The following is a 13,385-nucleotide window of genomic DNA, read 5'->3' as shown; positions in this document are numbered from 1 at the left end:
TTTGTTAATGTTTCCACAGCCCAATTCAGCAAGCGTTGGGCTTTGATGGAGCTTGGATCGGTTTAATTGACTTGATTGGCGGTGGTCAAGACTGGATTTGGACGGATAGTACGGTTACTTCGTCTACCCGAGAAAATACCCACTGGATAGAAAATCCACGACAACCTTCAAATAGTGCTGGTAACGAAAAATGTGGAGAGATTCTTCTTGAATATGACCTTCGCACAAACGACCGAGCTTGCAGTGCCGAAACAAATGGCTTATGTGAAATACCGATCATAATGCCGTACACGTAAATGCGTGGGTTTATTTGATTGTATTCAGAGATTTCAGTACATTTGGCGTTGGTGTGTGAAAATACGCTTTGGAACTGATGAAAATACAAAGAAATAATAAACATAAGGAATGGAAAATTCAATTGTATGACTGAGATAGATCAGTCATAATATATACTCTAAAAAGTATCTTAAACAAGCTAAATATCAAATATTAATAATAACTGCTTATAAATACGCAAGCAAGAACACGATGTCGCTTTTAGGATTATAAAGACCTACGATAATAACTTCAAAATGTTAAATAACAGTTGGCAGAGACCCGATCACGCATTAAAAAACATTTCAATTTAAAAATAATTTTATTATGTAGTTATAAGACATTTAGGTTAAGTGGTTTTAGTTTACCTACGTATACAAGAGCAAAGAAACGAAGCTTTGACTTTGTTAGTGCTGGTTGCAGTTTGCGCACATTTTGATTTGTCGTCGGCATGGAGGGAAGCAAATAGATAATTTGTTGTAAAATAATATAGAACCTTTTCTGGGCAAAAAAAACAAATTAAGAAAATTCATTAATTGCAAGAGAAGGCGACGACGAAGATGTGATTTCTCTCCTTGACAATGGGTTTGGGGATCTTGTTCTCAACCTAGCGGCGGTGGTACTCAGTTACCTATAGTTACAAGATCACAACGTTCGTGTGGGAGTTGCAAGCTTCTCGCAGCGAGAAGTTAAATTTTAAATATATGCTGAAAAACGTTTCATTGCTTTGTAACCTTTTTTACAATACCTGAGAATGGTTTTAAACTTATAAGTAAGCATATATTGTTATAAGTGTGCCCTTTAAAATGCAGTTCAAAGCTCATTAAACGTTGAAAGAAATTGTCTAGATATTTTGACCGAAGACTTTCTGTTTAGGTAGAAAAGCAAATATTTAAATACGTCGTTAAACTTTCGTTCAAACCGCATACAGGTGTTGTCAGCCACATTCTAAGCAAGGAAGCAGAATTTAAAATAGGTAAATATTAAGAGCATTTATGTAGTAACTAAAACCAATAAACCAATACACCAATAAAAACATATAACACAACTCAAATCTTGCAAAAACGGACAAAATATTCCACTAAAGCTTAGATTATCCAGCAGTGATTAACCGCCGTTAAAGTTGAACCGAAATCAACCTGTAATCCATTCCTGGAAACGCGGTCTCTGTTTCGACGAAATTTCCGAATTTTCCCAGAATTGTCTTAATTTATTATACGAAGAGCAAACTCAGATATAATTGATTGCCATGGTGCGTTCCGTTACGATAAACATTTTCAAAAAACTTTGCAAAATCGATGAAATGCTTAGTTTCCAAGAATTACGTTGATTCTACTCAGTACCATGAAAGATGCATGATTTGATTTATGAACTCGAACATCTATCGTTTAAAGTTTCGAAAACATGTGAAGTGAATTTCTATGAAACGGTAAGGATTTTCTTGGAACCCATTGCCTTGTTCCATGAATTGGTCAATCAAGCTTGCTTGGTTCTGGTGTTCTTTAATTCGCACTCACGGGTCATCAAAATCAAGTTTACTCTATACAATTTAATAAATATTTAATTTATTTTTCACAAATGTCTGCAAAGCCTCAAAGTCTTGAGAAAATAATGGGGACATTTGTCTGTAAAGTTTGGCTTCATAGTGTAGTGCACAAGGAAACGTGATCGCTACTGAAGTCACATTTCACGTTGGTTTCCGGGAGTATTTTCAGACTGATAAAGCGATGTGTCATAATTTGAGAGCTCTGAGCGTGCCGTTTGAATCGTTTCATCGCTACTTGTAGTACAGTAAGTCCCAAAGTTTTTGGGATTTGGGCTAATTTCGTGGTTGCAAACTGTGTGGGAGCTTCTGCAGAATGCTGTGCAGTTTGACAAAATGTTTTTCTTCTACATTGTCTCACTTGTTTTGAGCACTATCTTATTGTTTGCTTAGTCACATTTTTCAGACTTGACGTCGGCGTTTCGCAACTACATCGTATTTTAAGAAATGCATTTTAAAAGGTATGGATGCAAAAACAGGCATCTGGCTGTAGGAATAATTTACACATTTTGATCAACATTAACGATGTTTAGTTGTATATGGAGAAGCTTGATCTTTATGTGGAGCATATATCATTATTGTGACAACCGCATTTCGTTCCAGTCACATTAAACCAATTCATTTCTTGTGACAGTTACTTGATTGATACCGTTCCATATTACTATATAACTTCTCGTTGCTTGCATGTAATTCATAGTAGGCTACAGCAAACGTTCATCCAGTCATAAGTTTCAAAATGAAGTACGGCAGATTAGGGTTAGGATTTACACTATGTTTTGTCTTAAGTTTTCTTCACTTTTCCGCAAGTCTTTTGATTGGTGATTTCGCTGACTACGTATTGACCGGTATGTGGAGTTTTTATAATTGTTTATTAGGATATCTAAATGTATATATTCAAACTTTTATATTCAAATTCATGACACCTTTTACTTGAATCCTTGAAATATTGCAGCATTCAATTTCCTTGGTTTCTTTTGACAGCGTGTAATAAGTATTTTTGTACCACAACATGATCTAAACTAAATATCATATAACGACATAGCCACATAATATATAATATATTGATAACAGGAGAATGGAGGGAGGTTTACAGTGGAAGCGGGTATTACTACTATTTGACCCAACAAAAGACTTTTCAGCAAGCCCGTGATGAATGCAAAAGTTATGGAGGTGACCTCGCGGTTAGAGTGAGGGATTTTTCTTTAAGAAGGTGAATTCAACTTTCTTCAACGTTTTTTAAATTTTTTAACAACGTTTAAAAAAACGTTTTCGTAATTTGATCAAGAGTTAGTTGTGTTTAAAAAGTATTTGAAAATCTAATATTTGTAGATTATAGCTAAAAATTATTATTTGTTATAATCAAAGGATTTCCTATTTTCTCTTGCTATATAGCACCCTACAAAAAACTTTCAAATTCGACAAAGCGTGGGTAGGATTGAGCAAAGAAGACAACAGCTGGGTTTGGGTCGACAAAACTGCATCTACATCAGGAAACACTCATTGGACACAAAATCCAAAACAACCATCTAACACGGGTGGTAACGAAAACTGCGGCGAGATCATTTACGCTGACAGTCTTGGTACAAACGACGTTTCATGCAGTGGGATCAGATACGGATTATGTGAACATAGTAAATACAGTAAAATAAAAACAAAACAAATAATTATATAATTACAACGATGATTAATCAGTTAATTGGCCAAATACAGTTATCTAATTGTGAATGTTTCTAACTAATCTTCGGCTATTGTCTATAAAACTTGATTTCAGTATCTCGTATCTATATTAGATAGACAAGGCTACGTCGCTGGCAATGGATATCGATATATGCTGACGTCAAAAGGCACGTGGACCAACACTCGCAACGAATGTGCAAATGTGGGTGGCGACCTTGCAGCTGTTGGAATGCAGGACTTCTCCTTAAGAGCGTAAGTAAACTTTTTTTACTGTATTGGATAATATATGAAAACGAAACCTTCTTTTCCTGAAAGAAGCATTAACTTTATAGGCTTAAATTATTTTATTTTATTTTATTGCAGTGGTTAACACAGATCACTGCTTTTGTAGAATTACAATTACTCTATACTGTTAACTCTTAATTTATTAAGTGTTGGCCGATTATTTGCTTTATAAACCTAATTTTTTGAATGATTATAAGCAAAATCCAGCACTAAGCTAAATCACAATTTGACATTAACAAAATTTGTAGAAAAAAGTAAATGTAATTTTTTGAGATTTCAAAAAGAGTATTTACAATTTTTATACTATCAGGTTAACAACTTATTTTGTTATTGTTCTCACAGCCCAATTCAGCAAGCGTTGGGCTTTGATGGAGCTTGGATCGGTTTACGTGATTTGATTGGCGGTGGTCAAAAGTGGGTTTGGGCAGATCGTACGGTTACTTCGTCTACCCGAGAAAATACCCACTGGATAGAAAACCCACGACAACCTGACAACACAGCTGGTAACGAAGAATGTGGAGAGATTCTTCTTCAGTATGATCTTCGAACAAACGACCGAGTTTGCAGTTTCGAAACGAATGGCTTATGTGAAATACCGATCATTACGCATTCAAAGTAAATGTTTGGATTTGTTTGAGTGTATTCAGAGATTTCAGTACATTTGGCGTTGGTGTGTGAATATACGCTTTGGAACTGATGAAAATACAAAGAAATAATAAACTGAAAGGAATGGATACTTCAATTGTATGACTGAGATAGATCAATCATACAATATACTCTAAAAAGTATCTTAAGCAAACTAAATATCGAATATTAATAATAACTGCTTATAAATGCGCAAACAAGAACACGATGTTGCTCTTAGGATTATAAAGACCTACGGCAATGACTTCGAAATGTTAAATAACAGTTGGCAGTGACCCGATCACGCATTAAAAAATATTTCAAATTAAAATTAAATTTATTATTTAGTTATAACTATAAGACATTTAGGTTAAGTGATACTAGTTTACTTACGAATACAAGAGCAACGAAAAAAAAGCTTGGACTTTCTTAGTGATTGTTACAGTTTACGCACATTTTGATTTTTCGTCTGCATTGTGAGAAGCAAAATGATAATTAATTTTTTACAAAATAATATACCGCAGCGAGAAGTTGCAACAACAACTGCTGCCCAAGAAGCTGTCAATGAGCTTCTTGGGGAAACTGGAGAAGTTGCTCAGCCACCTGCGGGTTCGGAACGCGAACAAGATCAAGGGGATACGCTGTCACTGCTTTCTGTGGCGGGTCCGGCTACCCCAGTTTATCCACGTCTTCGACATCCTGCAATAACGGCTGTTGTCCTGTCAACTGCGTTTGGGGACCGTGGACAAGCTTCGAAACATGTTCCGTAACTTGCGGTAGTGGAACCCAGTCAGTAAAAAATCAAGATAACAATTTTCTGTGGCAGGCAGCAAATTTATTATCAAAGTTACGTTGAGAAATTGTGGAAAGCAACGACGAACACAAGTAAAACAAAAGAGTCCTACAGCTTTTATTTCTTTCATAGATTTGTTTTGAAAACCTAGTAAAACTATATTCTGTGAAATAACATTTCCGTTAAGCAAAAACTTTTGAAAATGTTTAACTTGGATATACTTATAAAACAATAGGATCAACTGCATTTCTATTTCATTTTTGTTCTGTTAACCCCTTGCATTTAAGAACATATAGCTTCGATCTTTGTAATTCACCTTTGTATTTTTCCTACCCTGAATAGTACCATTTTTCTAGCAAATTAAAATGACTGTCGTTAACTTTCGCTTTTTTACTTCTTTAAACAATTCTTTAAGCAACAGCTTTAGTTTACAACAACATTTTTTTCGTAAATGTATGATCCAGTTGTAACGCTGCGGATATTTTTTTGCAATGATATATTAAGACCTACATCTGTAACCAAACTTTTTCTTAGCCAGGAAACTTCCCGCTTGACAGCTAGTCAATTAGCTCTTTTTGCTTTACTAACGTTTAATAGCATCTCTTCGATAAAAACAACCATCTTACTTCTATAAAACCCAAACGTAGACTGAATTAACACTCCACCAGACGAGCGCAACACCACACAAAACACAGATTCCACTGTTGTCACGCCATGAGGAAATAAACGCGGGATGCAAAATACTAATTAGGCCCTAGGGTTCGCGAAGTGAAACGTCACAAAAGATCGACTAAAAGCATGTGTACATATAAAAAAAGTAGAATACGGCAGCACGCGAGCAAACATAAAACCTGACAAGCATGCATACAAATGACACAACGCGAATAAAAATAGAAGTTGACCCACACATTTGACTACCATGTAAGTGTGGTGCAAACAAACAGTGTACAAAGTGATGGCCATAAAACGGGTGCATAAAAATAAACCCGTGACACAACTTTCTCAAGGTTTCTCATATTGACAATTTTCGCTTCTGGAAATGTGATCATTTCCAGGAATTTTTCGTTGTTCTATTTTCTTTGTATATTTGATCACCATCGAACGAATTCTATCTAAGTGATATCTGAGCGATCTTTAAATAAGAAGCTGTTAGCATAAAGTTGTGTATGCAAAGAATTATTTCTGGCAACAGAAATATGAATACTTTCTTTGGTTGAACGAAAAATTCTTTTTATGAAGTGTGGCCTTATATTTATTCAGACAGAGATAAAATCACTAGAAGTGATAATGATGAATTCTAAGAGATGAATCTTTCGTGCATCATTTCAATAAACTACTATATATTTTTTTCTTTTTAATCTTTTATCAAAGCATCACGTTCAGATATATCTGTTATTTATTTTGCCTTCCTTTCACAAACTTGCGTAAAGTATACGAGTGCATAAGGTGTAGCGATACTGCAAAATAGATTCAAATAGTATATACTTAAAACTTTTTCCACGGACCCAAATATTTAGGCATTTCCCCATTCCAAAACCCGACTTTCTCTAGATAAATGTGTGCAACAGAAATGCCAATCGGATTAATCACAAGAACATGTCTTTGATAAAACTTGAAAATGTCAATCAAAATTCGATAACACATTTACCGTTAACAATCCCGTAAGACAAACCAAAGTTTTGCGTTTAACCTAACCATTTGATGAGGTGCAAATCCTCAGAATTGTTTCGCATCGTGGGGTCAAGTGGTTTTTGACAAAATGTGTGGTTAGATTCTCATTGTAGAGCGTTTGTAGTCATCTGCATTTGCTGGAAAAATATGACTTGCACGTACATGACCAAATAATTTGAATTGATCGAAGTTAATTTGATTTACTTAAATAATTACCACAGTATGTAAAAATTGTAAATACTGATTTAAATATAGAAAGTAAGGTGAACTTTCTTCTTAACATTGTTAATATTAATACACCTTTTGATGTATTTTGTTAAATTCTGTGAAAATGTTTTCACATTAAATTTCCAAAAAAAAAACACTTATTATCATCATAAAAAATTAAAAGAGCTATACCAGCAATAACAATAGAAAACGTTACATACCAAGTTAATTAACGGCAATTTTGCAGTACTCATGTAACGATTATTTTCTCGTTCATGTAGCCAGGCTTAATTTCACATTTACGGTGAACCGCAACACCCCTAACTGCCAGTAACTTTAAACAGTGTAGCGTTATCACGCTAATAAAACAAACCGATGATCTTTGAAAAGCTGCATTTAATCGCTCACAGCCAGACACCGGCTAAAAGACAAACTCTAAAAAGCGCACAATCTTTATATTTAACAAGGGTGCCAAATCATGTGATTAAAATAGTAAACAAACACGCAAAAGGTGCTAATTGGTAAAACCGCTAATTGGTAAAAAAACACGATGATAAGCAACCACACCACACGTGAGGAACAAAGTTCGCAACACTCATGCAACTAAAATTTTCTCCAACCAGGAAACTTCCCGCTCTTACAGCTAGTCAATTAGCCCACCTGTGATCTTCTAACTTTCAATAGCATTCAATGTAGATTAAAAACAACGTTCTTCATTATCCTTCATTATTAGGTGATACTCGGAGTAACGTAAAGACGCATTCAGCATCAATTTGTCTTCATTTGAGGAACAACTCTTCTTGAAAAGCACTTTTTAACAACTCAGTTGATAATCACAATGTTATAATAAACGTTTTGCAACATAGAATGTCACAAACCACGTGGTATGTAGGCCTAAATTGTGAAATAAATCGTTTCTGTAAATGCTTAATCATAGCGGTTTTCAAGTATAGTTGCACGCACAAAAATATTACCAACACTAACGAAATATTACACATATGGTTTAATAGAGGTGTCCATAAAGATGCTTGCAAGTTTCTTTAATACACCAACGTTTACTGTCTATACTCTATAGCAATTTCGGATTTCGGCCGTACACTAAAAGGTCTAAATCACAAATTAACGCAAAAATCAATTAAGCCAACTAATAGCAATGCATGTGGAAGAAAATATGGAATGATGTCTTTTTTTAAAATTACTATTCTAAAATATCTTTTCGCAACTGCTAAAACTGTTTAGAGAAAAAGCTTGAAAAAATTCAACTGTGTAGCAAAAAAAATACCGTCATATTAAATTTTCGTTGATAAGCAATTAACAATGTACAAAAGTTTCCTGTAGAGACGAAAGTAAGTATAAGCTAAACACTGTGCAAAAATAACTAATTTAACATTATAAATATATAATTACAGCGTGAACTCAAAACATGTTTCCTCTGACACCCTTTCACAGATCATACGATGAGTCCGCAGCCCGATCTAAAACAGAATTGAACGAAAATGTTTTGCTCAGCGCAACACTTTACATTTTTAATGATATAATCTTGACAATATTTAACAAATTAATTAAAATGTAGATTTTTTCAAAGCATTTGGGTATTAATCATACTCAAGACAACTTACGAAATTAAATGAGTAAATTACTATGAACAAATGAATTGTCTTGCTTACCAACACATTCTCCATTCTTATACTTATATGGTTCTCCACAATCGCACCAATATCCTCCAACAGTATTTCTGCAAACGCTGTTTCCTTTGCACTCATCCAAAGGTGTTAAACATTCCTCGACGTCTACAAATATCGATCGAATAGGTTAACAAACTACTGTATTTGGTAAAGGTACTTCGTATACGATTTTTTTTCCGAAAGTTATTAAATTTTATCAAACGACTTTATCACCTTCGCACAGTCTTCCATTGCCCGTAAAACCGGTTTTACATTCGCAGTCGAAAGACCCAATCCGGTTTAAGCAAGTGGCGTTGATATGACAATCGACAAATGATGTAGAACACTCATCGATGTCTGTCAGTGATGAGACAAAAAAGCATGATGTAAAGTAAAATACAACAAAAGTTTGGAGACAAATGCTGCACCTTACTTACCTCGGCAAACTACTTTGCTTTCCGTGTAACCGCCCAAACAATCACATTTAAAACTTCCCTCAGTATCTACACATTTCGTTGTTTCCAGATCGCAATTGTCGATTCCTAGTGCGCATTCGTCCATGTCTGAAAAGCGACATAGCCATTGAACGTTTATGAGTAAATAAAAGGTTGTGGAACACAGACACGAACTATTATCAGCACGTTTTATATTTTGTATAGTTAAAATACGTTGAAAGAAAAAGTTACTTGTGCAGTGAGTTCCGTTTCCGGTATAGCCATGTACACACCCACAGCCAAAACTTCCTTGTGTATTAACACACACAGCGTGTTTATGACAAATGTCGGTTTCTTCTTCGCATTCATTAATATCTGCAGGTTTTCACAAAGGTGATAAAGTTAAAATGAAGTATTCATTTCAAGTAAAAATAAAAATGTCAGAATAACAAAAACTAAAACAGTCTCCACAATGAAACTAGCAACCAAATCCTCTAATCACCTACTGATTGTAATAATCGTTCTAAAACTGAACACAAAGTAAATAAGAAACAATGTTTTGTATAACCGCGTAAGCCAAGGCAAACACAATATTCTCACCATCCTCGCAACATTCTCCGCGCCACCCTGTCCAGCATGAGCATCGAAGTGGAAACACTTCTCCATTAAAACAGAACCGATTGCACGATATGTCTTGGATCAGATCGGTAGGACAAAGCATACCGCCGCATAAAGGATAAACAAGAATATCTCTTTTCCGGCTGGAAGTTCCGTTTGGTCCACACTCAGCTGAACAGTCGCACCATGATGTCCACGGTGAAACCTCGCAATCGACTGAGCAAAAAACATTCGAAATCGTATTATTAAAATCGAAAAGAAACTTAATAGCTGGAAAGGTTACATGTATAAAACTATTCTATTGCGTTTTTTTTTCAGTTATGGAGTATAACGCAATGCAGATAACGTTTACCTGGACAACATTGTTCATTACAGGCTTCACTTTGCTCGATGAGGCCTTCACAAGCAAGTCCACCACAAGAATTAATCTCAGCTATAGTTCTGTTTCTTGCGTGAATACCTCCTCCGCAATCACGATCACACCTACATGTTAATGTGAGCTTACTTTTTATATAGTTTAATGGTATGCAATGAAAGTTTATTATTCTATCAACGAATAATGATTTGAACTGAAACGAGTTCGTCATCGAATTTCAAAAGATATTCATGAATGGCTGTAAAAATTAGATACGGCACAATTCTTTTACCTGCCCCATTCCGACCAATCAGACCATTTACAGTCCACCGGACAACATATGTCATTACACTTTGCTTTTTCCAAAGTTTCACCAATACATTCTTTCCCACCACAAACACCTGGAGTCTTTACTGATCTTGATCGACTTTTGATGCCTGTAAACATTGCTATGAAGGCTGGTTCATACACGGTAAGCTTTTAGTGAAATGTTGTTTAGTTTATGTGGCTTGAAATAGTTTCACAAATATTGAAAATTAATGTATTTTAAATTATAAGATTTTTTTTATAATGTAACCTTTTAATAACAACATTTCGAGAAGCTTCGATGCAAACCTGAACCACACGATATTGAGCAGGCATTCCATTCTCCCCACTCTCCCCATACACAATCAACAGGACAACATTGAGTATTGCAGAAGTTTGATTCAATTGATGATCCGGAGCAGCTCGATCCTCCACAACTTGCGTGGTGTAAAATATTCCTGAATCGCGATTGGGTTCCACCACCGCATGTCACAGAACAGGAGCTAAAGTCGCTCCATGGTCCCCACACACATTCAACTGGACAGCACTCAGTGTTACAGGTACGAATTTCTGAAGTCAAACCACTGCATGATGAACCACCACAACTGGCACTCGTCGTCACACTGCGTGATCTTGATTGTATTCCACCACCGCAAGTTACTGAACATGTTTCGAAGCTTGTCCACGGTCCCCAAACGCAGTTGACAGGACAACAGCCGTTATTGCAAGATGTCGAAGACGTAGATGAACCTGGGCAGCCGGACCCGCCACAGGAAGCAGTGACAGCATATCCTCTTGATCTTGTTCGCGTTCCCAACCCGCAGATGGCTGAACAACTTCCCCAGCTTCCCCAAGAAGCCCATTGACAGCTTTTTGGGCAGCAGTTGTTGTTGCAACTTCTCGCTGCGGGAAGATTGCAACTCCCACACGAACCTTGTGATCTTGTTATTGTAGGTGACTGAGTACCACCGCCACAAGATTGAGAACAAGATCCCCAAACCCATTGGCATGGAGAGGTGTCACATGCTCGTCGTCGCCTTCTCCTGCAATTATTGAATTTTTTTATTTGGGTTCTTTGCCCAGAAAAGGTTCTATATTAATTTATGACAAATTATCATTTTGCTTACCTCCATGCCGACGAAAAATCAAAATGTGCACAAACTGCAACCAGCAGTAACAAAGTCCAAGCTTTCATTTCGTTGCTCTTGTATTCGTAGGTAAACTAAAATCACTTAACCTAAATGCTTTATAACTAAATAATAAAATTAATTTTAAACTTATATATTTTTTAATGCGTGATCGCATCTCTGCCATTTGTTATTTAACATTTTGAAGTTATCGTCGTAATTCTTTATAACCCTAAAAACGACATCGTGCTCTTGCTTGCGTATTTATAAGCAGTTATTATTAACTTTCGATATTTAGTTTGTTTAAGATACTTTTTAGAGTATATTTTATGATTGATCTATCTCTATCATAAAGCAAGTATTGTAGGCTCTGGACAAATATAACGAAAATAATATCTTTGATCTCAAGATCAAAATGATTGCTCGGAATAAGAACTGGAATGGAGTTCTACGAAATTTCTTTTCAAAAAGATTTACATGTCAATAGCGCTATAGTTTGTAATTTGAAAAATATCTGATCGCTCTGAGATTGAAGGGACTGCTAAAGCCTAAGATTGCACAACACATTAAATATTTGCTTTGTAATAAGCTAAGGGAATTTCTTTACAATGAGAGAGTTTCTTTAAAAGCGGTTCCCTGTTGATAGATGTACACAAATCGTTTTGCAGATGATTTCCAACAAACATGCATTTAATACTTGAGTTTGATCGTTTTGTTTTTTCCCTATTATTCCTTTTCATTGATATTTTTGCTAAAATATTTCATTCCCAGAATGTTAGCAATTATTTCGGTTCTCTATTTGTGCATGCTGTAATTTCAAAAACCTGTTAAATTCAAGAGATTTGATGTTCTAATTAAAGTATATATGTAACCACACACACTTATTATAGTCGATGGCAGATTCTGCGGCTATATCTAACATCCATAATAATCAACCGTTATTTCTAATAGAACAAAACTTGTTTGCTCGAGCAGACTAAGTGGTTCAATTGGTTCACCAAAAGTTTTCTTTTTTGCCCTAGTATAAAGTAAATGTTATTGGCATTGGTTGACATTCATCATTTTAAAACTTCCTTTCAGTTATCGAAGGAATTTACCCATTAATGGCTTTATAAATAGAACTCAACTTTTTATAATTCGTCTAGACGCTCCTTTTCAAACTCTGTTATTGTGTGAACCATGACGTTATTAAATGAAGGAGTTTAATATCGTCATTCTCGCCCAAGTTGAAACGAGTTTCCCAGTAAAAATGTTTTTTAAATTTTTATTTAACGTGGTCATACTTCTTTATACGTCTGTTACAAACGTTTTGTGCCAAGCAGCAAAGGTGTAGTTAATTGTCTGGAAGGTTATCTTTTCCAAATAGTTATCGACTGAACAATCCCTTTAACCCTATCCAAATTAAATCGTTATTTATTTAAAGTTTAAATCGTTAATTATTCGAAAACTATAAGTCGTAAACTGATCAGATTTTTACAGGTTAGTAGCAAAAACATCTGGCTTCCTGTATACATCATAATTGTAAAACTAAAGAAAGTGCATTTTGTGTAAATTAAGTATTTCCTCAAGTGATACATTTCTAGAAGTTTTTCTTGATATGCCGCGTCTCCGCTGTGCGAAAAACCAGCTGACCGCGAGAAGAGAACACAAAAGAATAAGTTAGTCGAGTTAGTGGTGCGTAAATGAGTAAACGAAAACGATACGCTTCAATGCGGAGAGAGAGCAATTTTTTTGTTTGTTTATTCTTCTTGGTTGGGGTTGGGTTG

The 13,385-nt window shown here is 35.3% G+C and overlaps 2 protein-coding genes across 2 annotated transcripts; one reads left to right on the top strand and one right to left on the bottom strand.

Annotated features, from left to right (window-relative positions):
* Window positions 1-2,543: 2,543 nt before the first annotated feature.
* Window positions 2,544-4,540, top strand: LOC143466276 (uncharacterized). Its single transcript, XM_076964936.1, has 5 exons — window positions 2,544-2,703; window positions 2,930-3,068; window positions 3,251-3,489; window positions 3,649-3,787; window positions 4,163-4,540. The coding sequence occupies exons 1-5, from the start codon at window positions 2,595-2,597 to the stop codon at window positions 4,437-4,439; spliced, it is 903 nt and encodes a 300-aa protein (XP_076821051.1). The 5' UTR covers window positions 2,544-2,594; the 3' UTR covers window positions 4,440-4,540.
* Window positions 4,541-7,493: 2,953 nt separating this feature from the next.
* LOC143466271 (uncharacterized) lies at window positions 7,494-11,809 on the bottom strand. The gene is made up of 10 exons (XM_076964930.1): window positions 11,620-11,809; window positions 10,802-11,535; window positions 10,479-10,623; window positions 10,184-10,314; window positions 9,814-10,047; window positions 9,466-9,588; window positions 9,217-9,342; window positions 9,014-9,136; window positions 8,783-8,905; window positions 7,494-8,590 (listed from the first exon to the last, which is right to left on the bottom strand). The coding sequence occupies exons 1-10, from the start codon at window positions 11,685-11,687 to the stop codon at window positions 8,559-8,561; spliced, it is 1,839 nt and encodes a 612-aa protein (XP_076821045.1). The 5' UTR covers window positions 11,688-11,809; the 3' UTR covers window positions 7,494-8,558.
* Between the last annotated feature and the right edge of the window lie 1,576 nt (window positions 11,810-13,385).

This window comes from Clavelina lepadiformis, chromosome 7, assembly GCF_947623445.1.
Source record: "Clavelina lepadiformis chromosome 7, kaClaLepa1.1, whole genome shotgun sequence".
Lineage (NCBI taxonomy): Eukaryota > Metazoa > Chordata > Ascidiacea > Aplousobranchia > Clavelinidae > Clavelina > Clavelina lepadiformis.
This window is presented reverse-complemented; position numbering and strand designations above follow the sequence as displayed.